The sequence below is a fragment of the Panthera tigris genome, chromosome B1 (genome assembly GCF_018350195.1).
Source record: "Panthera tigris isolate Pti1 chromosome B1, P.tigris_Pti1_mat1.1, whole genome shotgun sequence".
NCBI classification, from domain to species: domain Eukaryota; kingdom Metazoa; phylum Chordata; class Mammalia; order Carnivora; family Felidae; genus Panthera; species Panthera tigris.
Genome location: NC_056663.1, coordinates 118,796,472 through 118,824,206, shown reverse-complemented (window position 1 = coordinate 118,824,206; position 27,735 = coordinate 118,796,472). Strand labels below are relative to the sequence as shown.

The 27,735-nt window shown below is 37.4% G+C and overlaps 1 protein-coding gene across 1 annotated transcript in view; it reads right to left on the bottom strand.

Moving 5' to 3' along the window:
- Positions 1–27,735, bottom strand: part of MANBA (mannosidase beta) — a 112,743-nt gene that overhangs the window by 38,618 nt on the left and 46,390 nt on the right. The window contains exons 7-11 of the mRNA XM_007080983.2: positions 26,950–27,060; positions 9,480–9,631; positions 4,857–4,974; positions 3,523–3,609; positions 60–227 (exon numbers count right to left, since the gene is read on the bottom strand). Coding sequence (XP_007081045.2) covers positions 60–227; positions 3,523–3,609; positions 4,857–4,974; positions 9,480–9,631; positions 26,950–27,060 — 636 coding nt within the window. The remainder of the gene's footprint in view (positions 1–59; positions 228–3,522; positions 3,610–4,856; positions 4,975–9,479; positions 9,632–26,949; positions 27,061–27,735) is intronic.

Here is a 27,735-nt window from a genome sequence, read left to right as displayed (position 1 = left end):
AACTGATCCACTTTCAAAAGAGTTTCTTAAATTCTACTGCATGAAAAATCATTACTTACTGCCAAAACAATCTGTCGAATATTCTTCACATACAGAACCACATAGTCATTGATGTAGGTATGCAGTTCACTGGTGTGTATATTAAACCAATTCATCATCAGCGCTGCTTCATTTTCATTATTTCCACCCCATATGATGATGGAAGGATGAGATTTCAGTCTCCTGATCTAAAATTTCAAAAAACACAAAATAATTTTCAAATGACCAATACGAAAAAAAAAAACCTCAGAGCTATAATTATTCACAAAAGTATAGCCATTGCATTTCTGCACATAAATTCTTATGTGTCAGAAAACTCATTAGAAAATGGCTTGTAACATTACCTGTAGGGATACATTTTAAGCGATCTCCGATTCTTTTTGCCTAGATTTTATAAACACCAATAAGATGGGGTTCTTCTCCTCTATTGTATAAAAACTGAAGAAAACATAATCCCTTTTATTAAAAAAGAAAAATAAATCAACCTCATCATTATCTGACTTGCCACAAAAAGGTTCTAAGAAATACAAAAGGCAGGAGACATTATATTACAGAGGAGTTTCTCAAGAACAAGTTGGAGTTTTGTGTGAAGAAACAAATGAGGTAGAACAACCACTTCTGCTGAAAGAGGGACTGAGGTTGTCACAGTCTCCCCTGAATTCAGAAAACCACAAAGACAACTAGAGAGGGTTTCACAAAGCAAGTGAGTCCCAGAGATATTCTGTAAGTTAAAGACAAATATACGGAATATTCTAACAGAAAAAGGATTAGGGCATCAAGAGGATAGCTCCAGAAATAACTATCAATGTCATGCCCTGAGAAATCAACTAAGGTTATGCAAGTTACCGAATATATCCAAACATAGAGGAAGAAATCAGCAATCTATCTGAAAATCCTGCCAGCCTTAAGAATTGAACCTGCATGAACTGGGCTCTCTGTGGACCAGCCCTACATAAAGGTGGAAGGATCCAGTTCTTCTGACACACTAGAAGATGGACTCCAGCAAAAGAAGGTAATGAAATCTCTTTGACAGCGGAGCGAGTCAATGATCAAGAGAAATTCCTTTCGAACTCATTTTAGCAATATAACCTCATTGGTATTTATAACTTCTCTTCCATGTAACACATGGTTACAGTGATGGATCCCAGCTGATGTTCTCCGTGTGGCCTCCATTCAAGATGCTAAGTATCTCCTATACGAAACAGAGATGCATTAAGGATGCATTAAAGAGATTTATCTCATTCTCAAAAATTACAGTCTTGTGTTTTTCTAAACTAGCCTTATAAACACTATCTCCTTTATTTGCCTTTGCGCATCCCCAGGAAGTGAGGGCTGCTACCAACTATGAATGGCATGTTTATGGTGCTACTGAAAACACAAATACTGAAGAGGCAAAAAGCTGCAGTGACTCTGTTCTACGCATACCCTTCAAGCTGACCTAGAATTTTGTGGCAAGCTCTGCTTTAAAATTTTAACGAACTCTGCAAAAAAATGTTCTCCTTCTCTTTAATAATACATAAAAGAAAGGAAGGCACACTGATATCATATTTTATTTATTTGTATGAAAAAAGTTTAAAAAACTGAAATGTTTGCAACCTACATAACTATAATTAATATTTCTAAAGTTCATTCATCCATCTATCTATGTTCCTGATAAATAACCCAGCTAGTGGGGATACACAGAGGAACAAGCCCCTGGGCCTCAGGGAGACTACAGTCTTGCAGGGAAAACAAAACATGAAACAAGAAATTCAAAGTGTGATATATGTCACAAAGGGCAAATGATATGATCCAGACTTGCAAATATAGAAAGGCTTTCTTCCCAGAGAAAGTCCTGCTCAAGTGTGCCAGAAAAAAATGAGAGGTCCACAGGGAGAAAGTACTCCAGAGCAAGGATGGCACAGGAAGAGAATGCTTGATGGGGCCAGGAGGCCGGCAGAGACAGGATAGGGCATGATGAGGATCTTTATCTGGAGGGCTCGGAGCAAGGGAGGATTCATTTGTACTTTCTAAATCTTTTTCTAAAAAAATAAAACACAGACATAAAAAAAAATTATGACACAGTGAATTATTATAAGGCAATCAGCCTTGTAACCACAAGGTAGACCAAGAAAGAGAAACCCAGAAGCCATCATGCACCCCTTATATTTATTTTTTTAAGTTTATTTATTTTGAGAGCGAGAGAGAGGGAAGGAGAGAGAGTGAGCACAAGTGGGGGAGGGGCAGAGAGAAGGAGAGACAGAATCCCAAGAAGGCTCTGTGCCGTCACCATCAGTGCAGAGCCCGAGGTGGGACTCGAACCCAGGAACCATGAGATCATGACCTGGGCTGAGATCAAGAGTCAGACACTTAACCGACTGAGCCACCCAGGCACCCCCCTCGTGCACTCCTTTTAATTACAATGCTTTCCTCCTTCCAACAGTAACCACTATCTTGAGTATTATACTAATCACTTCCTTGCGTTTCTTTTGGTTTTCCACACAAATGTACATCCACAGACATTATAATGATGAAATCACGGAATTTAACATACTTGATGGATTTCAATCCACTGACGCCCTTATCCTTATTGAGCTCAAATTGTACTGCTATTGGTTGGTGATAACCTTGTCCAAGTTCTTTTTGACATATCTTTGATAGTTTCCTTGTTATCTTATGTCAAAATATTCCGGGATTATCTAGTATATTTCCTGTCTCAGACCCGGAATCAGCCATTTCTCTACGAAGCACTTTTCTTTCCTTCCCGGATCCTTGGGGTTCAAAGTCCTTTGGCTTCAACACTATTTTGTTTGAGAGATGAGGGAAGTTTGGATCCTCCTACTTCTCTACCGTGTTGGCCCCTCCCTCAAAGCCCTTCTCTTAATAGGAAAAATTATTTCAATAAAAGGATACTCAGTATTATTAGGTTGTTCATTGTTTCTAGTCCTTTTCAGTGGACAGAGTTACATTACATTCACTTCCTTGCACTTATAGATCTATAAATATAGGTGTATACATATGGAATGCAGAAGAAATCAAGGAGTCAAGAATCACTTTAACTTTTTGACCTGAGACTTGCGAAGACCAGCTTTGCCATTTATTGAGGTGAGGAAAACTGCAGGAAAAGCAGGTTTGGAGAAGGTAATGCAAATTTGGTTTGGACATGTTACATTTGAGAGGACTCTGAAGGCTACAAGTAGAAGTGCCAAGGAGGCAGTTGGATAGAAGAACCAGGAATTCAAGCAGAGAAGTCAGAGCTGGGGATAAACCTGAGCGTTATCAGCATGTAAGTGATGTTAAAGCTAATAGACCAGGGAAGTCAATTATATGATTGTGATTTTCATGCGATTTAGTGAAGAGAACAACCAAAAAAGAAAGAAAAGGAAAAAGAAAAGAAAAGAAAAGAAAAGAAAAGAAAAGAAAAAGAAAAAACGAAGACAGTTTTAATAAAAAGCAAAATGAAACATGAGCATTTTCCTTCTTCTTGGAATGGTAATAACATACCTGGTGAGCAACTTCTGTTCTCACTGAATCCAGGAAGCCCTGATCAGTCGGATAAAGAGCACAGGCAAACATAAAATCCTGCCATACCTATCAAATCAAATAAAAGGCAATGAAGCACTTCCATAAATTTTATTACACTGAAAGAAATTCTTCATTTAGAACTTTGGGAATTACCCTTCAGGCAAATGAAAAATCAAGTTAGCCTGATGAGTGGGATCATTTGAGCAATACTGCGATTCAAGCAGTGGGAAAGTCTCTCGTAGACCGCACGACCTTCCAGAATTGCACAAAACTGGGGGGGTGGGAATCTGAGAGGAGAAAGTGTTAAGTAGGGAGAAAAGAAAGTGAAGAGAGAGAGGGGTATTCAACTCAGGAAACAGTGAGCGTGTTGAGAGGAATATGAAATTCAAAAAAGAACCTCCCCCCTGCCCCTCCACACTGCAATACTCTAATTTTCACTGGGAATTTGATATCGAGAGATGGACCAGACTGTTAAGAAACAGTCTTTGTTTATAAAGGAATTAACTTTTCATGGCCAAAAGGATTGCTACATGGACATTTTCATAATGAAACCACATAAGTTCATTTCTAGGGAGGTTGTTATGACGCGGTGGTTAAAAGCACAGGCCCCAAACCAGTCAACCTGAGTCACAACCTTGATTTCAGGTTATTTAACCTCTCCTCCACGTGTCAGTTTCCTTATCGGTTGTTGGGGATGGAGAACAACAGAAATTACTTCACAGGATAGACATGGATATGAAATAAAATAATAAATGCAGACCACTGAGAACAATGCTTGACATTCAATAAATATGATAGAATATTGTCATAATATGACCATCAGTATTTTCAATATTATTATAATTACTATTCCTCTCTGGAGTGCTTTCTATGTTAGACCTGTAATACTAGAACTAAAAGAATGTATTTCCTTTGCTTAACCCTCACCAATGCAAAACATCCTTGGGATACTTAAATACAATATGAAACATAGCTTTTCTTCATTTATTATTTTTCTTCTCTATAGGTCTTGCTGGATCTCCTTAAAGTAAAACATTTTAATAGATTTAATCATACCCTCATATCACAAAGAAAATTACAAATATATAAATATATAGAATGTCTACCACTTAAAAATAATTACATAATTATGATATTCGCCATCAGCTATGGTTCAGGTCTTTCAAGATGCCATTTATTCCTCTACAAAAAGTGGAATATCATTTCCAGCTCTGAGAAAAGAAGGAACGAGCAATATCACCCACTTAGAACACAGGAGGTCAAAGTGAGGATACAGTAACATATCAACCAATAAAATGCTGTCAGCTACCCACCATTATTCCCAGTTCATCACAGAGTCGATAGAATTCATCTTGCTCATATATTCCTCCTCCCCAAACCCGGAGAGTATTCATGTTAGCATCCACAGCAGACTGCAAAAGGAGCCGTAGCCTATAGAAGAAATTTTAAAAAACAAATGTTAATTTGGAAATCTGGGGGTGTTAAAAAAAATATTTTAAAAAACGCATCCTGGTTGATAAATACATTTCAAACCTCTGTTAGAAAAACACATTTTGAAATTTTGATGGTTTGGATACAGTGCTAAGTGGAGAAAGTGGAAATTATATACACATTAACTGTAACCACATAAGCAAATCTAGAAAAATTATGGGCTATACCTTTTCTCTGCCTTCTAAATTAACAGTTATTATTATACTGTTTTTAAAATAGTTGTAAAATCTTAGAAAGTATGAGCTAATTTTATATAACCATTGCAAATTATAAGACAAAAATCAAATTTTGCATATTAGTTCCTGGCATGCCTTTTTTTTTAAGGTTATTTATTTGGAGAGAGAACACAAGCAGGGAAGGGAGAGAGGTGGGGGGGGTGGGGTGAAGAGGGAATCCCAAGCAGGCTCTGTGCTGTCAGAGTGGGGCTCCATCTCACAAACCATGAGATCATGACCTGAGCCAAAACCAACAGTCGGACGCCCAAACGAGCCACCCAGGCATCCCAGTACCTAGCTTACTTTTATCTCGTTTTTTCAATTCTTCGAGTCCATATCTTCCTCAACCTATGATGTGATTATATCCCAATTAGCCCATCATAAGTTGAAAGTATTGTTAATTAGAAAATGAATTCAATACACCTTAACCTGTTGAACATCCTAGCTTAGCCTAACCTACCTTAGATGTGCTCAGAACACGTACATTAGCCTACAGTTGGGCAAAATCATCTAACACATAGACTAGTTTAGAATAAAGTACTAAATATTTCCTGTAATTTACTGAATACTATAGTGAACGTGAAAAACCAATGGTTACATGGGAACAGAAGGATCGTGAGTTGATCACCCTCAGTGTCATGTGGCTGACTGGGAGCTGAGGCCGCCACCACGGCCCAGGATCATGAGAGATTACTGTTGGACAGATCACTTGCCCAGGAATAGATCCAAATTTAAAATTCAAAGTATAATTTCTACTGAATGTGTATTACTCTTACACCACGGTAAAGTCAAAAAATCATGCTGAACCATCATAAGTAGGGCACCTGCTATGCTTCTTTCTCTAGTAAGTTTCCTTTCTCATCTTTCCAATTCCTATTCACATGAGCCACAGGAAAATCTAGCAATTAACAGCTACTTTGAGAACATCTACCTGCATTTCCAGAACAGAGCCCAGGGAGGAACCAAGAAGCCCAATAACTGGCTGACCAACGACCCAGAGCATTGTGCTTCAGCAAAGGCATCCATGGGCAGGTTCACTAATTGGCGTAGCTATGGTGAACAGCCACTGCCAAAGCCAGCTAGGAGGGGAACTTTGAAAAGCAAAAGAAGCAGTAAATTATCTGTGTCTATGTCTGGAGAATAATTTCACTTTCATATGAAATTCAAGACGATATACACAGTTCATTTTTGTTTGTTTGCTTGTTTTAACTCTTTTTTTCTTTTTTAAGTTTATATTTAAATTCCAGTTAGGTAACATACAGTGTAATATTAGTTTCAGGAGTAGAATTTTGTGATTCATCACTTAATACAACACCCAGTGCTCATCACAAGTGCCCTCTTTAATACCCATCACCCATTTAACCCGTCTCCCACCCACTTCCCTCCATCAACCCTCAGTTTGTTCTCTATAGTTAAGAGTCTGTTTTATGCTTTGCCTCTTTTTTCCCCTCCACTTTCATCCATTTTGTTTCTCAAATTCCACATATGCATGAAATCATACAGTATTGTCTCTGACTGACTTATTTTGCTTAGCAACATATATTCTAGTTCCATCCACGTCATTTCAACTGGCAAGACTTCATTCTTTTTATGGCTCCTTAATATTCCATTATATATATGTACACACACACACACACACACACACACACACACACACACACACACTTCTTTATCCATTCATCAGTCCATGGACATTTGGGCTCTTTCCATTATTTGGCTATTGTCGATAGTGCTGCCATAAACATTGGGGTGCATGTTTCCCCTTCGAATCAGTATTTTTGTATCCTTTGGGTAAATACCTAGTAGTGCAACTGCTGGGTCATAGGGTAGTTCTAGTTTTAACTTTTTGAGGAACCTCCACACTGTTTTCCAGAGTGGCTGCACCAGTTTGCATTCCTACCAGCAGTGTAAGAGGGTTCCCGTTTCTCTGCATCATCGCCAACACTTGTTGTTTCCCATGTTCTTAATTTTAGCCATTCTGACTTGTGTGAGGTAATATCTCATCATCATAGTTTTGATTTGTATTTCCCTGATGATGAGTGACTTTGAGCATTTTTTCATGTGTCTGTTGGCCATCTGTATGTCTTCTTTGAAAAAGTGTCTATTCACGTCTTCTGCCCATTTCTTAACTGGATTATTTGTTTTTTCGGTGTTGAGTGTGAGGAGTTGAGTTTGATGGCAGATTTTGGATACTAACCCTTTATCGGATATCTCATGTGCAAATATCTTCTCCAATTCCAAAGGTTGCCTTTTAGTTTTGCTGATTGTTTCCTTCACTGTGCAGAAATTTCTTATATTGATGAAGTCACAATAGTTCATTTTTGCTTTTGTTTCCCTTTCCTCCAGAGATGTGTCTAGTAAGAAGTTGCTATGGCCGAGGTCAAAGAGATTGCTACCTGACTTCTCTAGGATTTTAATGGTTTCTTGTCTCACATTTAGGTCTTTCATCCATTTTGAATTTGTTTATTTTAGTGTGTGCTATAAGAAAGTGGTCCAGTTTCATTCTTTTCTACATTGCTGTCCAGTTTTCTCAACATCATTGGTTGAAGGGACTGTCTTTTTTCCATTGGATATTCTTTCCCACTTTGTCAAGGATTAGTTGATCATACAGTCGTGAGTCCATTTCTGGGCTTTCTTTTTCTTTTTTCTTTTTGTATACATTTTTATTGAAATTCTAGTTAGTTAACATACAGTGTCTTGTTAGTTTCAGGTTTATGATATAGTGATTCAGCACTTAAGTACAATACCCTGGGGCTCCTGGGTGGCTCAGTCAGCTAAACATCTGACTTCAGGTCAGGTCATGATCTCACATTTCTTGATTTCAAAAATAAATAAACATTTTTTTTTCAACGTTTTTTATTTATTTTTGGGACAGAGAGAGACAGAGCATGAACGGGGGAGGGGCAGAGAGAGAGGGAGACACAGAATCGGAAACAGGCTCCAGGCTCCGAGCCATCAGCCCAGAGCCTGACGCGGGGCTCGAACTCACGGACCGCGAGATCGTGACCTGGCTGAAGTCGGACGCTCAACCGACTGCGCCACCCAGGCTCCCCAAAAATAAATAAACATTTAAAAAAATTTAATTATAAAAAAAGTACAACACCCTGTGCCCATCACAAGTGCCCTCTCTAATACCCATCAACTATTTAATCCGTGAGTCCACCCACCTCTCCTCTGGTAACCAACCATCAGTTTGTTCTCTATAGTTGAGAGTCTGATTCTAGGTTTGCCTTTCTCTATCTTTTTATTTTTATTTTTTTTCTTGTTTCAAGTTTTTATTTAAACTCTAGTTGGCTAACATATAAAAGAATATTGGTTTCAGTAATAGAATTTAGTGATTCATCACTTATATATAGCACCAATGCTCATCCCAACAAGTGCCCTCCTTAACATCCCTCATCCATCCAGCCCATCCTCCTCCCCTCCAGCAACCCTCAGTTTGTTCTCTATAGTTAAGAGTCTGTCTTACAGTTTGCCCCTCTCTCTCTCTCTCTCTCTCTCTCTCTCTCTCTCTTTTTACACAGTTTAAAGTAAAAGCAAATTACTACAATTTTTGGCAAATTCTAAACACCGAATAATACGCTACAATGCATATCTATCCATATGTAAGTAAGTTAGATGTGTTTATTCTCACTTCACAAAGTTCATTTTTACTATCACAAAGCTTATAATCACAATCAGGAAATATTTTCTTGTAAAGTGCTCTTCTCAAAGCTTCAGATAAACACTTTACATTTTTTTTCTAGATTTAAATTTGTAAAGTTTTTAATGTTCTTTTTATTAAGGTAAAAGTAAAAGAATATGCAAAGAGCTCAGAATGAAGAGGTAAATATGGGTTTCCATTTTTTAAAAAGAATGCACAGAAATATTTAAGGTTTTTGTTTTTTTAAAAAAAGCCAAACTTAATCATTTTTTTTCCAGGAACTAACTATCCAAAATGTGCACGAGACACTTTCTTGTTCCTCCAGAGGAAATATATAATAGTTTTTTAAAAATTGGATGGTTTCAGCAGTCTCTAGTAGTTTAGCTGTTAAGACTATCTATAGCTCATGAGAGTTGAATATATGATTTAAAAATCCTTTCCATTCTAAAGTTTCCACCATCCCAGAATTCTGTCTTTTCTCTGAGTTCCTTTCACTGGAACCAAAGAAAGTAAAAAATGAGTAACTCTTTAGCTTTGTGGGACCGTTAATAAAAAGAAAAAGAAGAAACAAAAAAACAATAACTTACAAGTCAGAGGTTACTCGATCCTGGAATGAATCTGCTGGGATCCAGTTTGAGCCTTTCAGAAATATGGGCAATCCATTAATTTTGAAGTAGAAACTCAGACCTTGAGACCCTTCAATGGACTCTTCTATAAGTTCCACTGTCCTAAAATAAACCTATTATGAACAAAATTAAATACTCAATATCAAATTGAAAACATAAGCAAAAGAGGATTTTGGAGGGTTTTTTATGTTGATTTTATTCTTGAAAGAAAGAGAGAGTGGGAGCAGGGGAGGGGCACAGAGAGGGAGACACAGAATCTGAAGGAGGCTCCAGGCTCTGAGTTGTCAGCACAGAGCCTGACGCTGGGTTTGAACTCACCAATCATGAGATCATGACCTGAGCTGAAGCTGGATGCTTAACCCACTGAGCTACACAGGAGCCCCAAAAGAGATTTTTTTTTAAAAGGAAAGCAAACTTTTGAACAATTTACATGAAAATAATTTAATGTTAATTTCCTATTTGCTACGAGGCACTTAATGTGGAAATGCACATTTCAGAAAATATATATATATATATATATAAAATAAATTATCACCAGATTCTGTAAATCTTTTAATAGAAAAAATATAGAAACTATTAAAGAGGAAATACATTCTAGTCTTCCTCATGAAATAAGCATTTGTAATTATATCAAAAGAAATATAAACAAAAACATATTTCACAAAAATGGGGGAGGAAATCCCACCAGTTAAACTGATGCATCTTTGATTGAAAAATACATTCTCAAGCACCTGAGCGTCTGACTTCGGCTCAGGTCATGATCTCGTGGTTCATGGGTTCGAGCCCCACATGGGGCCCACTGCTGTCAGCACAGGGCCCGCTTTAGATCTTCTGTCCCCCTCTCTCTCTGCCCCTTCCCTGCTTGTGTGCTCTCTCTCAAAAATAATAAATAAATCTTTAAAAAAATTTTTTTAAAAAGAAAGAAAAACACATTCTCATTTCAGTGTTGTTAAAATGTGTCCAAATGTGCATCTTAGAATCAAAGACATTCAGCACAAGGTATTTCACAATTTAACAACTTTCCAATCTTAATGGCACATTAGTGCACATTAGTAGTGATTTGTTAAATGCCAATGTAATTGTAGCTAATTATCACATTAAACCCAATGTTTGAGAGAGCTCTGGAGATGTGCAGTTCCAACCAGAAGACGGAACAGGAACACACCCTGCAGTGTTATAATTGCAATGTGAGAGGAAGCTGAGACCTTTGTCCCTGTGACACTTTAGCCAGGTTTTCCCATAATTAAGGTGGAGCAGTAAGACCCTAGATAGGGAAGGTTGATGTTCTCATCCAAATCTTCATTCCTTCCAGTCATAAACTGGATCAAGGAATGAGGAATTTGATTCTACACCAACAAAGTCTAGCCTTGAACCAAGATTGTGTATTTCCTCTCTAATTTTAATTAATTAATTAATTTCATGAAATAAAAGTGCCCACCATTCTTCCACTTTCTTACCCTTGCCATTATTAATATGACAGGACAAACTGATAAGAGTTAACTTTATGAGAAGACACAGATTAAGTCTTTGCTGAGGAAGATCTTGATGTGGAATTACCAATACCTGCTTTAGGGTTGCAAAATGTAAAAAGTATACAATGATTTTCACAGATAACTTTTAACATAGATCCAAACATCTAGAACAGTAGTTCTTTACATGTGGCCAGGGACAAGGGGATCCCCGGGCATCCTGCAGGGGGTCCTTGTGTTCAAAACGATCTTCATAGTAAACCTAAAACATCATTTGCCCTTTTCACTGTCACTCTCTTTTGACTGTATGAAGCTATATGTGTGTGATGACATCATCACTCTGTTGGTCAATAGAATGCATGCTTGCATATTCTGGTGTGTTCTAATTCTACAGTAGAGGTCTAGTATATAAAGTGTGTTTTGGGGTGCCTGGGTGGCTCAGTTAGTTAAGCGTCCAACTCTTGATTTCGGCTCAGGTCATGATCTCACAGTTCGTGGGATCCAGCCCTGCCTCCAGCTCCACAGTGACAGCACATAGCCTGCTTGGGATTCTCTTTCTCCCTTTCTCTCTGCCCCTTCCCCCTTCATGCGTGCACACGCACATGCTCTATCTCTCTCAAAATAAATAAATAAACTTAAAAAATAAAACTCATTTTAAAAATTAAAAAAAATAAAAAGATATGTTTTCAGAGATTAACTCCATTTGTTCTCGGCTTCTACTGTGTTATTAGTAGCGGTGTCTGGTTATTTCTACTATAATCTCTGTAACCTACTGTCGTTCAATAAATTCTTCTTTTGAATCTCAAAGTTTCCCTTGCAAGCTACACGGAAATGCAAAAGGATTAGGTACCTTTTTAAAATTTATTTCACAGTGGTATTTTAAAATTTTCAAATGAAATTTTAATTGAAACTCATTTTAGAGTTCAATGTTTTATTTTATTCTAAAAAATTATTTATAATACACTTTTTCTTAAGGATGAATTGAGATTAGACAGGAGAGTCTCTTTCTGTTGTGCCCTAAAATGTGCAGATAGCACAACCAGAAGTTAACAGATTAAAGTTTACACCAGCAGAGCTATTTGGTATTTTGGTAACCAGAGGTGTATTTACTGTAACTGACAGAAGACAGAAACACATTTTTTTAAATGTTTATTTATTTTGAGAGAAAGAATGAGAGACAGTATGAATAGGGGAGGGGGAGAGGGAGAGAGAGAGAGAGAGAGAGAGAGAGAGAGAAAGAGAATCCTAAGTAGGCTCTGCGTTGTCAGTGCAGAGCCCCACGTGGGGCTCAAACTCATGAACCATGAGATCATGACCTGAGCCAAAATGAAGAGTTGGACACTTAACCGACTGAGCCACCCAGGCACCCCAACAGAAACACTTTTGAACAACCCTCCTCTTCTATATGACAAAATGATTTTCAGTAATAATAACGAAATGAAATAGTGATAATATCCAAAAAAGAAATGCAGATACTAAAAGTTTTCTTTCATTTAACTTTATATGAACAATCATGCCATTTTTAAATAAAATAAATATTAGAGTATAAAAAAAGAAAAGTAATGGATTCATGTATTTGATTATGTTAATGTGTTTTTTAAAAAAGTAAATAATGTATCTGTATATTGGTTCATTATAGAAATGAATAATATTTGCTATTTTGAGTCTTAACTTCTAAACATGTCAAGAACTTTGTCAAAATTGACCTTCTTTGTATGTATATGTTTTATAAAGACTATAGCCAGATTTGTCAATCTATCCTTGCATAGTTGATAGAAAAACATCTTTTATAATTTAATTTAGAAATATGTTTTCTTTTTTTTAATTTTTAAATTATTAGTATTTTTTTTTATTTGAGAGAGAGAGAGAGCACAAGTGGGGAAGAGGGGCAGAGGAAAAGAGAGAGAGAGAGAGAGAGAGAGAGAGAGAATTTTAAGCAGTCTCCACACTCGGTGTGGAGCCCAAAACAGGTCTCAATTCCAAAACTCCTGGGATCATGAACCGAGCCAATATCAAGAGTCAGATGCTCAGCCAACTGAGCCACCCAAGCACCCCTAGAAACATGTTTTTTCAAATGAAGCCCAAAATATACAAATATTTTGGGAAAGTATTAGACATAAAGGCAAGTTTGACAGATTCATAAAAGTTCCATTTCTCATTAAATCCCAAAAAATGCAGTAGTATCCATGCCTTTGTTTATTTAGATCCACTCAAAGTGTTTACAAATGCTTCTGGAGTGAAAAATTTCCACATCCCAAGTATGTCTTCTGAAAGTAAAAGAATTAGAGAGAATGGCTGAATGATAGTGAACACAGACATTATTTGATCCATGGCTTTAGAACAACTGTCCAGTTCTTGGTGAAAATGATTGGGCTAGGGGCACCTGAGTGGCTCAGTCCGTTAAGGGTCCGACTTCAGCTCATCTCGCAGTTCGTGAGCTCAAGCCCTGCGTCAGGCTCTGTGCTGACAGCTCAGAGCCTGGAGCCTGCTTCAGATTCTGTGTCTCCTTCTCTCTGCCCCTTCCCTGCTCGCTCTCTCTCCTCTCTCTCTCTCTCTCTCTCCCTCTTTCTCTCAAAAATAAACATTAAAAAAATTTTTTTTAAAAGAAAAGAAAATGATTGGGCTATTCAACATTGTTATTTTGCTTTGTAAGACTAGAATCTTTTGTTGTTCCTCTTGACACTCTTCTTCAGAATTTGATTTTTTTTTCTATGTAAATGTTCATTTCCTTTCATTTTTTTGTTGCATAGTAAATAGGTTTTGCCTTTCTGTGCACTCCAAAGAAAAGTTTGAAAGCTTGGTATTTCACTGTACGCTGTTCAAGGCAGATTCTGGCTATCTGAAAATATGTTTGCATCTGATTAACCTCATCTAAACTTCTATATGGGGGTGGGGGGGTGGGGGGGGTGGAGATGACTGAAAAGGGAAAAACTGCGGTAGCCAAGAACATAATCTGAGCTGATTCTCATTTGTCCACATTTCTTTGTGTCACACAGTACTTCCAAGTTGAGATCAACTTTTCAAAATTTACTGTGCCCTAGCTTCATAATGAGCATTCCATCTTGTCTAGGAAAGACTTTCTGTAGCTTTTTCCAACAATGAGGTGAGATTAAAAAGAATGAATAAAATTTTTCCAAAGTTCCAGAAAACATCACACATGAAGAAATCTTTCCAAAAAAGAAAATTCCACAAGGTTGAAAGAATGATTTCCAGAAGACAGAAATAAAATCTGAGATCAATCTATTTGATTTTTGTATGAATTCCGCTGTGAATACTGGCCAGATATGCAGCACTCTTATTTTGCTGACCACAACGGAGGTTTATGAAACAACCATCCACTTGTTTCAAGATACCTTCTGTGAGTTCAGCTACAGTCTTTCCAGAAATAGAAGAAGGACTTCTTTACTTCAACTCTTACCACCTTTTACACAGCAAATCTGATTACCTGACATATTTAATTTCTATGAAACATCTGAAGTGATATCAACAAAGAAATCCAAGGTATGTGGGGTTTTTGTTTAATATCTGCCACAACTAAAGCACACCACTGGTGTCATGTTTCACTTTGATTCTTTCTTTAATTTTAAAACAATTAACAACAAATCAAGAATTTCAATTCCAGAGACATTAAGATTAGTAAAATATTTCATATATGAATTCAAATATGCACTTACCGAACAAAATATTACATACTGCACATCACAGTTCACACTGTCCTCTAAGTTTTTTTTTAACATAGGTTATTTTTTTAGAGCAGTTGAGATCCCTAACAAAATTGAGGGGAAGGTACAGAAACTTCCCATATCCCCTTTGCCCCCAAAATGCACGGCCTCCCCCATTACCAGCATCCTCCACTACAGAGGTACATTTGTTCCAACTGATGAACCTGGGCTGACACATCATTATCACCCAAAAACCATACGTTACATCATACTTCACTCGTGGTGCGTTACACTGTATAGGTTTGGACAAACGTATAACTTGAAATGTATGTATCATCACGGTATCATACAGAGTCGTTTCACTGCCCTCACAATCCAGTATGCTTCACCTATTCATTGGTCCCTCCTCTTCACAGCCCTTGGCTACCACTTATCTTTTCACTGCCTCCAAAGTTTTGTCTTTCACAGAATGTCATATAGTTGGAGTCATACCATATGTAGTCTTTTCAGATTGGCTTCTTAAGCTTCCTCCAAGTCTTTTCAGGGCTTCAGAGCTCATTTCTTTTCAGCATTCACTAATATTCCACCGTCTGGATCCACCAGGTCTATTTACCACCTCACTTACTGAAGGACACCTTGATTGCTTCCAATTTTTGGCAATTAGGAATAAAGCTTCTGTAAACATCTATGTACAGATTTTGTGTGGACGTAAGTTCTCACTCATGTAGGTAAATACTGAGCAAATTGATTGCTGGATCATATGGCAGGAGTATGTTTAGTTTTGTAAGAAACTACCAGACTGTGTTTCAAAGTGACTGGCTGTACCATTCTGCATTCCCACCAGCACGAATGAGAGTTCTTGTTGCTTCACATCCTTGTCAGCACTTAGAATTGTTAGTGTTCCAGGTTTTGGCCGTTCTAATAGGTGTGCTGTGCCATCTTGTGTTAATTTTCATTTCCTGATGACATGTGATATGAATAACTTTTCATATACTTATTTGTCATCTGTATCTCCTCATTGGTGAGGTTTCTGTTAAGGTCTTTGGCCCATTTTTTAATTGAGTTATTTTCTTACTATTGAGTTTTAAGAGTTCTACCTGGATATATTTTTAAAGTTTGTTTATTTATTTATTTATTTATTTATTTAGAGAAAGAGACAGACACGCACCCGTGCAAGTGGGGGAGAAGCAAAGAGGAGAGAGAGAATCCCAAGCAGGCTTTGCACTGTCAGCGCAGAGCCTGATGCGGGGCTCAAACCATGAACTGTGACATCACGACCTGAGCTGAAATCAAGAGTTGGATGCTTAACCAATTGAGCCACCCAGGCTCCCCTTTCCTGTATTTCATGTAACAAGATATATCTTTTACAACTATTTTCTCCCATCTGTGACTTGTCTTCTCATTCTCTTGACATTGTCTTTGGCAGAGCAGAAGTTTTTAATTTTAATAAAGTTCAGCCTATCAATTATTTCTATTTACAACTTTAAGCATAAAAATAAAACTCCAAAAAGGTCACACTAAAGTAACTCATGCTGAGTTTTTTCTTTTTTATAATCACTATGCTGTTGCTGTTTCTAATCTACTTCTAAATGCAATATGTAATAAGACGGGGACTGAGGGTGTAAACTATGTGCACAACTATTTTAAACTGTTATAAACTTACTTTCAAAATGACTATATGCAGCAGAGTCTCCATGAACCTGGGGACAACTATATAACTAAGAGTTCTCCAAATTTACTTCCATGTAGAATATAACATTTATTAAAGGGTTAATAATAAAAATGTGCTAAATTGAAGCATACATATATGTTATTGAAACTCAAGAACAATCGCACAGATAGGTAAAACTTAGACCAACAAAACATTTTGTGGGGAGGAGTATTTAATCACTGACATTATATAGAATTGTCAGACATACTACTAATAAAATATAGGCCAATCTGTAGTCTACACATAGTGTACCCACTTAACTGCCTGCAGATAGTTAGCAGGGCTAACTGCTCCCATTGCCCAGCTTGGATAAGCCACTGCCCATAGCCATTTTGGAAATGTTTAACTAAAATTCGACAGGAAGAAAGACAAAAGGGAAATGTACTGAGATGAACAGTGTCCTTCAAAATTCCTGTCACTCAGAAATTCAGAATGTGATCTTATTTGGAAATAGGGTCTTTACATATACAATTAGTTATTAAAATGAAATTTTACTGGATAAGGATGGGCGTTAATCCAATGGCTGGCATCTATGTAAGTAAAGCAGAGACACACGTGGAGAGAAGGCCATATGATGACAGGGGCAGAGACTGAAGTAACACATCTACAAGCCAAGAAATGCCAAGGATTACCTACAACCACCGGAAGCCGGAAGAGGCACGGAAGGAACATGGCCTGCCAACATCTTGATTTTGGAATTCTAGCCTCCAGGATCGTGAGAAAGTTAAGTTATTTTTGTTCTAAGCTATTCCATTTGTTATGGCTGCCCTAGGGAACAGAGGACATACAGAAGGAGACACACTTGACAATCTCTGTGAATTCTCTGTATTGATCAGAAGTACAGAGCGGTCAGAAATATAGCGTGATTATTCTGATTTCCCTATTTTTTTGGCTATGTACTTTTAAGGACTTTAGAGAGCCAAGAGCAGCACTTAGAAAGAAAAAGAAAGAAATCTCACTGGCATTGTGTTCTCTTTCTGCCCTGTAGATACTGCAAAGATGAAACTGGGAACTTAAGAAACAAAGAACAAAGCAAAGTTTGAAAAAAGAAGAGAGAGGAACAAATTTCCATTATTTTTCTAATTATACTAGCTAGAGGCAATCATTAACCTCTTCTTGCTTGGGAAATATGCAACGCAATTTCTAATTGTGGAATACATATTATTACATTATTTTTTCTATTTCCCTACAATAATTTACTTGGAGAATCTTGATGCCAGGTCAAATACAAACAACTACCTTCTGTTGCTTTTAGCAAGAAGATTTAGTTTTGGGGGTGAATACATGGGAGAATCTTATAAAATACAGTAAAATCTTGGTTTGCAAGCATAATTTCATTCTGGGAACATGCTTGTAATCCAAAGCACTTGTATGTCAAAGCGAATTTCAAGAACCATTGGCTCAGTTGTGATCATGGGACATTTGGCATCACATACTGCTCGTATCGCAAGACATCGCTCGTTCATCAAATTAAAATTTATTAGAAATGTTTGCTCGTCTGGGGAACACTCACAGAACAAGTTACTCACAATCCAAGGTTTAACTGTAAATTACACTAAAGAGAAATATCAACTAATTGATTTCCTATTTTTCCAGAAAGGCAAACCATGGTAGCCCTTCAAAAATACTTATTGTGCCTTTAACACATATTAGGTAGGTAATTCAAGTATAATCAATTTGTAGGATAAAAATAATCAATTAACCTGGGCATAAAATGGCAAAACAGTGATTAGGAAGATTTTTTTATTCCATTTACCCCAAGCAGCCTCCCCCACTACACTTATACACAAAACTTTCTTTGTTAAAAGAAAGCTGACTCCACCAGACTTGCATTCTAGGGTCCGTTTGAAAGGACTTGTTGGACAGAATTTATAATATCACAACACTTATCTTTTTATTTTTTAATTTATTTTTAAAGGACCTGCTACTTTTTTTATATTACCTCCCTTCATACTTACAGTATGTGCCTCAAAGTTACTTCTTTCAACAATGAAAAAAATTTTTTTTCAGTCATCAAGATACACTTTCCTGTTCACAAAGAAATGTAGTCCCTTCTTACGAGATCCAGTCCATCTCTGCTGCATTGGCCGTATCCACAGTTTGTAACTCCCCCAACACCTTTTGCCTAAGTCAACTGCGCTGCTGTCTTGGGACATACTCAGTAAACAAAAAATTAAAATGTGTATGTCTAATCTCAATGGAAGAGAGACAAGAAAGATATAAAACTGAAGCAAGATAGATTTCAATGAGATGTTTTAAAAATCGGAATAGTTTTACATAAGGCAAGCCCAGGATACAAACGGAACCATCAGAATATAAGAGTGAGAGAGGTGAGATAAGGAGGAGCCAATAATGAGAGAAAAAAAAAGTCCTGCTACAAAAGCTAGTGTTGGGGAGCATGCGGGCATGTGGAGTAAAAGTGAAATATAAGCACTCTTGGAAGGCACGTTTACATGCTCGATGAGAGCTGACCTACACATGCCCTATGATCCGGTGATACCACTTCCAGCAGAAATGCTGTTGGGAGCATATGTGCTCCAACTGATAATCAATAATGTTCATAGTAGCATTATTCAGAGTAGCCAAAATTGGAAACTACCTAAATTTCAAGAGCAGAATGCATAATAGAATGAAATATCATACACCAATATAAACAAACTATAGCTACACACTACAACCTAGGTAAATGTCACAAATATAATGTTGAGCCAAATTAGCCAAACACAAAAGAATACACGCTATGTGGTTCTATGTACACAGGCAGACAAAAATAAACTCTAGTGTCAGAAGGCAGGACAGTGGATCTTTGGGAAAGAGGAAGGGGCAGTGATTGGAGAGGCTCACAGAGGGTGGGAGGAGCTTCTGAGGTGCTAGCAATGCTCTATTTGTTAATCAGGATGACTGTTCTTTTTCTAATCATTCATTAAGCATTTCACATATGTTCTGTGTATTTTTCTATATATGTGTCATACTTCACGATAAATAGAAAATAAAAGAAATTCCAATCCAACAGCATGGATGGACTTAGAGGGTATTATGCGTGTTTTTTTAATGTTTATTTAATTTTGAGAAAGAGAGAGACAGAGAGACAGAGAGACAGAGAAACAGAGCATGAGCTGGGGAGGGGCAGGGAGAAAGGGAGACTCAGAATCTGAAGCAGGCTCCAGGCTCTGAGCTGTCAGCACAGAGCCTGACATAGGGCTCGAACTCACCGACTGCAAGATCATGACCTGAGCCAGTCAGAGGCTTAACCAACTAAGCCAACCAGACGCCTGGAGGGCATTAAGTGAAATAAGTCAGATAGAAAAAGACAAATACCATATGATTTCATTTACGTACGTGTGGAATCTAAAGAACAAAGCAAACTAAAGCAGAAACAAACCCGTAAATACAGAGAACAAACTGATGGTTGTCAGTCAGGAGGGGGTGTGAGGTTGGGCAAAATGGGTGGAAGGGGAGTGGGAGGTATAGGCTTCCACTTATGGAATAAGTATGTCGTGGGCATAAAAAGCACAGCATAGGGAATATAGTTAATGGTTTTGCAATAGTGTGGCAGATGGTAGGTACACTTGTGAGCATAGTTGTCCCATCACTATATTGTACACCTAAAACTAATGTAACATTGTGTGTCAACTATTCTTCAATTAAGAACAAAGGAGAAAAGAAAAGAAGTCCCACTCTGACATACTCCCACCACATAAAAGCTGGGAAGAAATAAGACTGAGATTCCTGCCAAGGCACAGATAATGATGGCAAGTAGCTATCAAATTCTTTGCTTGTTGAAACACTGGTAAGTCTGAAACCATCCGAAAACATAAAGAACTTTAGGACTGGCAAGATACCGAATTCCCTGTAAGAACTACCCTGGAAACAAAGGTGAATCAGGTATTATCTCTCACTTACCAAATCTGTCACTAATCTATACTTATAATCTAAATTTCAAAACAAACACCGATTCCTGAAACTTCCAAAGAGCTCAAATTTTTGTTTCCTTCTAGTTTCCTCTTTTGGGCAAGCACAGAATTGTGGGGAGGCACAAAGATCATCTGATCCAACTTCTACCTTCCAAGCCAAGTGAACAAATGGACATAAATACTCTTCAAAGTCCCCACTGCAAATGGATGCTGAGGTGTTTGTTCCTCAGTTGCTCATTCTAGCGTGCACAACCTTGACCACCACATAACCTCTCCTGTGGGTGACCTTGGTCTCACGTGCTCTACTTTAAGTTCGCTTCGTTCTCCACCTCTATCCTATTACAGTGAAGGAAAAATTTCATAAATAACAAGTTACAGAATTAGCAAACATGTCCTCAGCTCTACTACTCTTCATTTTAACGTTCAAGTATTCTCAGATTTGGCCACCAGGAGCACATTAAACTGGTTCCTGGGTCCTTCTGACTTATCCCATCATTGTTGAGTACCTTCTTACTTTGTAGTGCAGCAAGATATTTTAAGTGCCAGCCCCAGCATTACTCAGCTCTCCGAAGAGCCCTGATCCCTTTAAGTAGACAGCTTTACCAAGATCTGAACACTACTCTGTTGATTGTTACTATAGCACCACTGTTACAGTACCTGTGGGAAGGCCTGGAAAGAGCTAGGAAATGTGTATGTGTGTGTGTGTGTGTGTGTGTGTGTGTGTGTGTGTGTGTGTGTCTGACTGAAAATAAACACACACACACATGCATTTACATCTGTATTTATTTCTATTATTATCTATGTATGCTGAAAATCATGAGTTTACACTATTAGCTCCAATTCCAACCCATTCTAGCTTTTCTCTTTTCTGTATCTATACCACCTTCCTCCATCCATGAAAAAGCTGGATCTCAGTAGTTCAATATACTTACTTATGTGCACACTCTCCTGTATGTAACCAATCTTCTGACCCCAACCGGCCATCATTACCACTTGGCTCAGGTGTGGGTCCCACACCATTTCTAAGAGTCTCCTATACTCACTGGCTCTACTTCCTCACCTTGAGTCATTTTTTGACCCACCGCAATCTGACTTCCATTCTGGTCAGGTCTTGCAGTCATTTCCTTATTACCAAATCCAAAGAATATTTCTTACTCCTTTTCCAACTTGAGTTCCTTATAGCATTTGACACTCTTTGAACATACCTTCTTCCTCTGGCTTCTGTGACTCCCCCCTCAACTGGTTTTGCTTCTACTTCTTTGGTCATTTCTTCTTCAATTCCTTTATGGGCTTCTTTTCTCCTCCCACATTTAATTATCATGATTCCCTGGGGTTTTGTCTTAGCACTCCTCCCCATGCAGTCCCCAAGTAGCTCATCCCCTCCCATGGCTAAAATGAACTTATTCTGTTGACTTACACATCTCTGTCTTTAATCCACATGTAATTCCTAAGATTCAGACCTATATAATGAAATGCCCATCAAATGTTATTCCTTGGCTATCTCTCAATCACTCCATACAAAACACATCTAACACAGAAATAATTTCCACTCCATCCCATCTCTCAAACCTCTTCTTTCTGAGTAATTGAGTTCAAAGACCATAAATACAACCTGTTCAGTGGGCCAAACCAACAACTTAAGAACTATTCTTTATTTTTTTTTAAGTGTATTTATTTTGGGAGAGACAGAGAGAGACAGGGAGAGAGGAGCAAGAGCAGAGAGAGAGAGACAGAGAGGGAAAGAATCCCAAGCAGGCTCCACACTGTCAGCACAGAGCCCAAACTGTGAGATCATGACCTGAGCCAAGATCAAGAGTTGGGAGCTTAACCAACTGAGCCACCCAGGCGCCCCAAGAACCATTCTTAATTCATTCTTCTCTCCCATTCTCACATCAACAAGTCTGATGGTATCAACTCCTAAATCCCTCTCAAACTTATTTCCTCAGCAATTCTGTAGACTGAGCCATCATCATTTTGGGCCTCACTCAATCACCATCACAGTCTTCTAACTGGCCCCCATTCTTGTCATTCTTCCAATCTGATCTGCACAATCTTTGTAAAACAAATATCATTATGGCTCTTTCCTTAAAACCCTTCAGAGAATTCCCACTGCCCTGAGGGCAGCCCAGTTCCTTCACACGGCTTACTAGGCCCTACGTGATCTTGCCTTAGCCTACCTTTATGATACCATCTCCTGTTCTACTTTAAACTCAAATGCAGCCACATTGAAATGACTTTCACCTCCAAAAGCACACAATATTCCTTTGAGTCCCTGGGCCCTGACATATTCTTGTCCCTCTGCCTCTTTGCTACGTTGCTTGGTCAAATTCTACTCATCCCTTAGACCATAGACATTACCTTCTCTGGAATCTCCCCAGAATGCTCCTGTTCTGTGCTTCTACAGTACTCCATATTTCTCTAGAATCCTTTTTACACTTTATTGCAATTGCTTGCTTACTTATTTAATTTCCCAACCAAATTATTAGCTTTATTAAGGCTTTAGAGAGAAAGGTCTTATTCGCTGCTCTATCACCAGAGCCTAGCAAAGTGGCCGAAACACAGTAGATGCTCCCTAAGTTTTTAGTAATGAATGAGTCTCAAAAGTAACAAACTCTATAGCAGCCACAACCAAATGGTACACTTCACAGACACACATTAACACAAGCATGGGGAAACACATCTTCCTTCACTCCTGTTGCTGGTCAATTTAAAAAATGGCATCTTTAAATGTAATAAACAATAATGCAACCATACCAGATTGAATGAAAAGAATTACTTCCCACAGTTAGAAAAGCACAGAAGTTCCTTTTCCTTCTCTAAAGTAAGTTGAAATGACTCATTATTTTTGACACTTTCGTGAAAATAACACACAACAAAGTCAACATTTGAGGGAGCAGACATCTTCTACCAAAAGGGTTAGAATAAGCATGAATGTTTTGGCCCTTTAGACAGCTCTAGGACATTCTCCCTATCTACGCTACAGACACACGCACACACACTCACATACACAGTGTCTCAGGAAATATAGAGCATGATTAAACAAAAGAAAAATAGATAATGAGCCTTTAAAAGGTATATTTCCAAATTTAGCATGGTGTCTGGCCCAAAGGAGAGGTAACACCAAATGTGAGAGAGGACACCAGAGCATAGCCCCAGCCAACTGCAAACACCAAAGGTTGATGTTGGGGAAAGGAGAAAACCTATGAAGGGGATCAAGATTGCTACTACTTACTATACACTATTATAAGCCAGATTCAAGTAACTTCATCTTCACTGTCCTATTTTATATATAAAGAAATGGCACTTAAAAGACTAAATAAGTAGCCTACAGCTAATAAATACCAAAGTGTAGTTCTTTCCAGTCCTTAGTGCTGAAACCCAAACCAGGCAGGACCTAGTCATTCCTTTAAAGTCAAATTTTCTTTTCAATATCCTCTAGCCTCTACCATAAGGCTTATTCACAGATTTAGAAATAAAACAGATGGTTATGGCTTCAAGGGGAAATATTTTTATTGTATTTTTTTAATTAATGGTCCCTGACAGATGGGGGTGGGCAAGATTTCTCTCTACAGGTATTTTGATTGCAATACGTTGGAGTACAGGGGCTATTTTTCCCCATTGTCCTCTCTAAATAGCTCCAGTTTCAATCTTGACTCAATTTTGGAATTTTTAAAGTGATATGGAAAGGCATATAGTATGTGTGTGTGTGTGTGTGTGTGTGTGTGTGTGTGTGTGTGTATACACCCATATATATATAAATATATATGACCAATATAAGGTATGATGTATATGTACATATAATGTATGTATAATGACCTATATAAGATGTTTTGTTGTTTTTTTTTTATTTTAGAGAGATTTTATTTTATTTTTTACTTAGAAAGAGAGGGAGGGAGGGAGGGAAGGAGGGCGACAGCATGAGTGGGGAAGGGGCTGAGAGAGAGGGACAGAGAGACTCTTAAGCAGATTCCATGCCCAGCAGGGATTCCCCATGTGAGACTCCATCTCACAACCATGAGATCATGACCTGAGCTGAAACCAAGATCAGATGCTTAACTGACCAAGGCACCCAGGAGTCCCTAATATGTTTTAATTCTAAAAGTAGAACTCAAGTACACTGCTTTGGAAAAGGGATCCTGAGGCTCACCTATCATTTTGCCTTTCAGAATCAGAGAGGCTTGAGGATATAAAGCACACTGCAAAAGGGGAAATGGATGAAAGTGTATGCTCAATGGTCAGAATTTTAGTCCCCTTCTGCCACCAGACTCCCTGAATGGTAACAACCAATCTTACATTCCTCAGGCAACAGAGTGGAGAATGTCCTCACTGGCAAAGCTAAACACACACACACACACACACACACACACACACACACTCATGATCTATAGCTACTGACATGTGGGCACCACTACATGATAGAGCTGGGTTTCCACCTATATAATGAATATCGAACCTCATCTAGGATTTCTTATCTGCATTTTTGTGACTTAATCTTCAGAATGAATGGACACCAAGACAGAAACCAAAACAAATAAGAAAAATAAAGAAATACGGAAAACAAAACAATGCAGAGAAAACTTCAAAAATACTTATAGTAATAATTAATATTCCAAGAAAAATGAGAAAATATTATGATTATAAAATTAAAATAGGATGCAATTTAAAAATAAAAAACCTTTTTAGAAAATTTTTAGGTGATAACAAAAATAAAGTATCTAATTTTAAAAACTGAAAATAAAATTAAGTAAATCTCCCAGAAGACCAAATAAAAAGACAAGATGGAATGCGGAAGGGCAAACCTAAGAATACTGCTCAATCCACGAGGTCCAATATCTGATTAACAGTTGTATCAAAAAAAAATAAAACAAAGATAATAAATGAAAAATTATAAAAGATATAATAAAAGAAAATTTCCAGGTTGAGTTTCTAGATTGGAAGTGCTCACAGGTATAACTAGCATAACAACAATAACCACAATAAAATCCACTCATTTTCAAATTTTTAAATTTTAGATTATCAGAAATAAATCCTAAAAGCTTCCAGAAGCAAACAAAAATAGTCCTATACAAGAAAAAAACAATTAGAATGTTAATTACATTTTAAAACAAAATATTAAAAGCTAAAAGATAATGAAAAAATGTTTTCAAGATTCTGAAGGAAAATGATTTCCAACCTAGACTTCCATACACAGCCAAACTATCAAGTAACTGTGAAGACAGACTTTATGTATTTGCATGCTTACAGGTTCTCCAAAATGTTATCTTCTACATACCCATTCTCAGGAATCTATCAGAGAAAGTGTATCAGCAAAAGTGGAAAGTCAAATTAAAAAAAAGAAAAACATGGGTCCAAAGAAACAGAGTTCTATATTTAATCCAGAAGAAAAAAGAAGGGAATACTTAGAATTCCTAGAAGACAGATGAAGAAAATTCCAAGAATAATAATAAAAGGAAGTTCCAGGTCAACAGCTAAGTAGAAGTTCTAGAGAGTGACCAAGCAAGATCAGGGAGATGAAAAAAATGGCTCTAGGAGAGAGCGTTTTGGGAGATAGCAAAAATTAAAAGAATAATAATAGTAACAATAAACAAGGGATAGAACACCTAGTGAGTGTGACTAAATGTAAAAGGTATTTCAAATATGTCAGAAAGTTTGTACAGGATTTGGAGGAAGACAAAAGAAAAACAAAGCAACCGGTACATGAAGCAATTATTACTCTGAGTAATACAGAAAGTTGTACAAGAAAAGAAATATGATTTCAGCATACCATGTGATTCAGCTTTGAGTAGTATTTTCATAATATAATAATGTAAACACTGAATACTGAGTTAACAAAAATGGCCATTGGACAACACTGCGAGGGCAGAGGGAGGCAAAAATGTGTGTGTTGGGGGGCAAGCAGGGGTCATCAGAGAGAATCATGTAGAAGAGAAATATCCTCATCCTCTAGGTTTGAAGTCAATAGGCAATACATCAAACTGCAAAATTAGAAAACATCAGTACAAGCATGTTATTTGGGAAAATAAAGATAAATAGAAGAAATAAGAAAAAGTTAAAAATGATTGATTCTGAAGAATAGAAAATAGGAATAGAAATAGGAAGAGCTGGGCAAGGGATTCTATTGCTTTCTGGTAATATCTGAGCTTTAAAATTATTCATATGTGGGGCACCTGGGTGGCTCAGTCGGTTAAGCGTCCGACTTCAGCTCAGGTCATGATCTTGTGGTTCGTGAGTTCGAACCCCAATTTGGGCTCTGTGCTGACAGCTCAGAGCCTGGAGCCTGCTTCGGATTCTGTGTCTCCCTTTCTCTCTGCCCTTCCCCCACTCATGCTCTGTCTCTCAAAAAATAAACATTAAAAAAAATTTTAATTAAAATTATACATATGTATTACTTTGATATAATGTGCAATTTAAAAACAATAGAATATTTATATTATATATTATATATACTATATAATATTTATATTAAAATAATTTGTAAAGTCTAATCCATTTATAAATATATAAATATACACACAGAGAAGTTTTGGAATGCATATAACTGTTACTAGTGACTCTCTCTGAGTGATAAGGTTATAGAAGTTTTGCTGGTTTCTTCTTTTCCTACAAAGATTTGTATTGTTATTTTAACAAGAAATACACTTTTTCTTGACAAAATATTTTAAAGTATTTGCTTACCTTAGCTGATTTTTCAATACTTAAGCCTCCATCCAACTTAAAAAGAACTGTCATATTATATCCAGTCTGGTTTCCATGTCCATGAGGCCACCAAATTTCTACAGTAGCATTCTTTCAAGAAACAATTTAAGTCATTCTAAGTAATCTGTGGCATATTTTCAGTAAAATAATATAGTCATTCAGAACATTATATCAATGTATCATAGAGTCAAGCACAGAAATTCTAGGTTCTACGTTATGCCAAATTATACCAACCCATAGATAATACTTAAAAATCAACAGGCTAGGGGCGCCTTGGTGGCTCAATCAGTTAAGTGTCCAACTTCGGCTCAGGTCATGAACTCAGAGTTCATGAGTTCAAGCCCCATGTCAGGCTCTGTACTGACAGCTCAGAGCCTGAAGCCTGCTTCAGATTCTTGTCTCCCTCTCTCTCTGCCCCTTCCCCACTCACGCTCTCTCTCTCAAAAATAAATAAACATTTTAAAAAAATTAAAAAAAATCAACGTGCTAGGTGTTTAGCATGGATTAATATACCAAAAGGGAAAGGAAATAACAGAATAACATGGGTTATCAGAAAAACAATTCTTTTCATTTCTAATACTGAAGCTTATTTTATTTTGTATTCTTAACATTTAGAACCGGACTTTGAGGTTGACTCTCCTTTTAAGCCCAGAACTAGAAACTGTTTTGAGTTCTTACTGTATCCAAACAGTAACTGAATGTTGATTTACTCCATCCTACTCGGTTCACAATGATCAATTCCAGTAATAACAAAAGGAAAAAGAA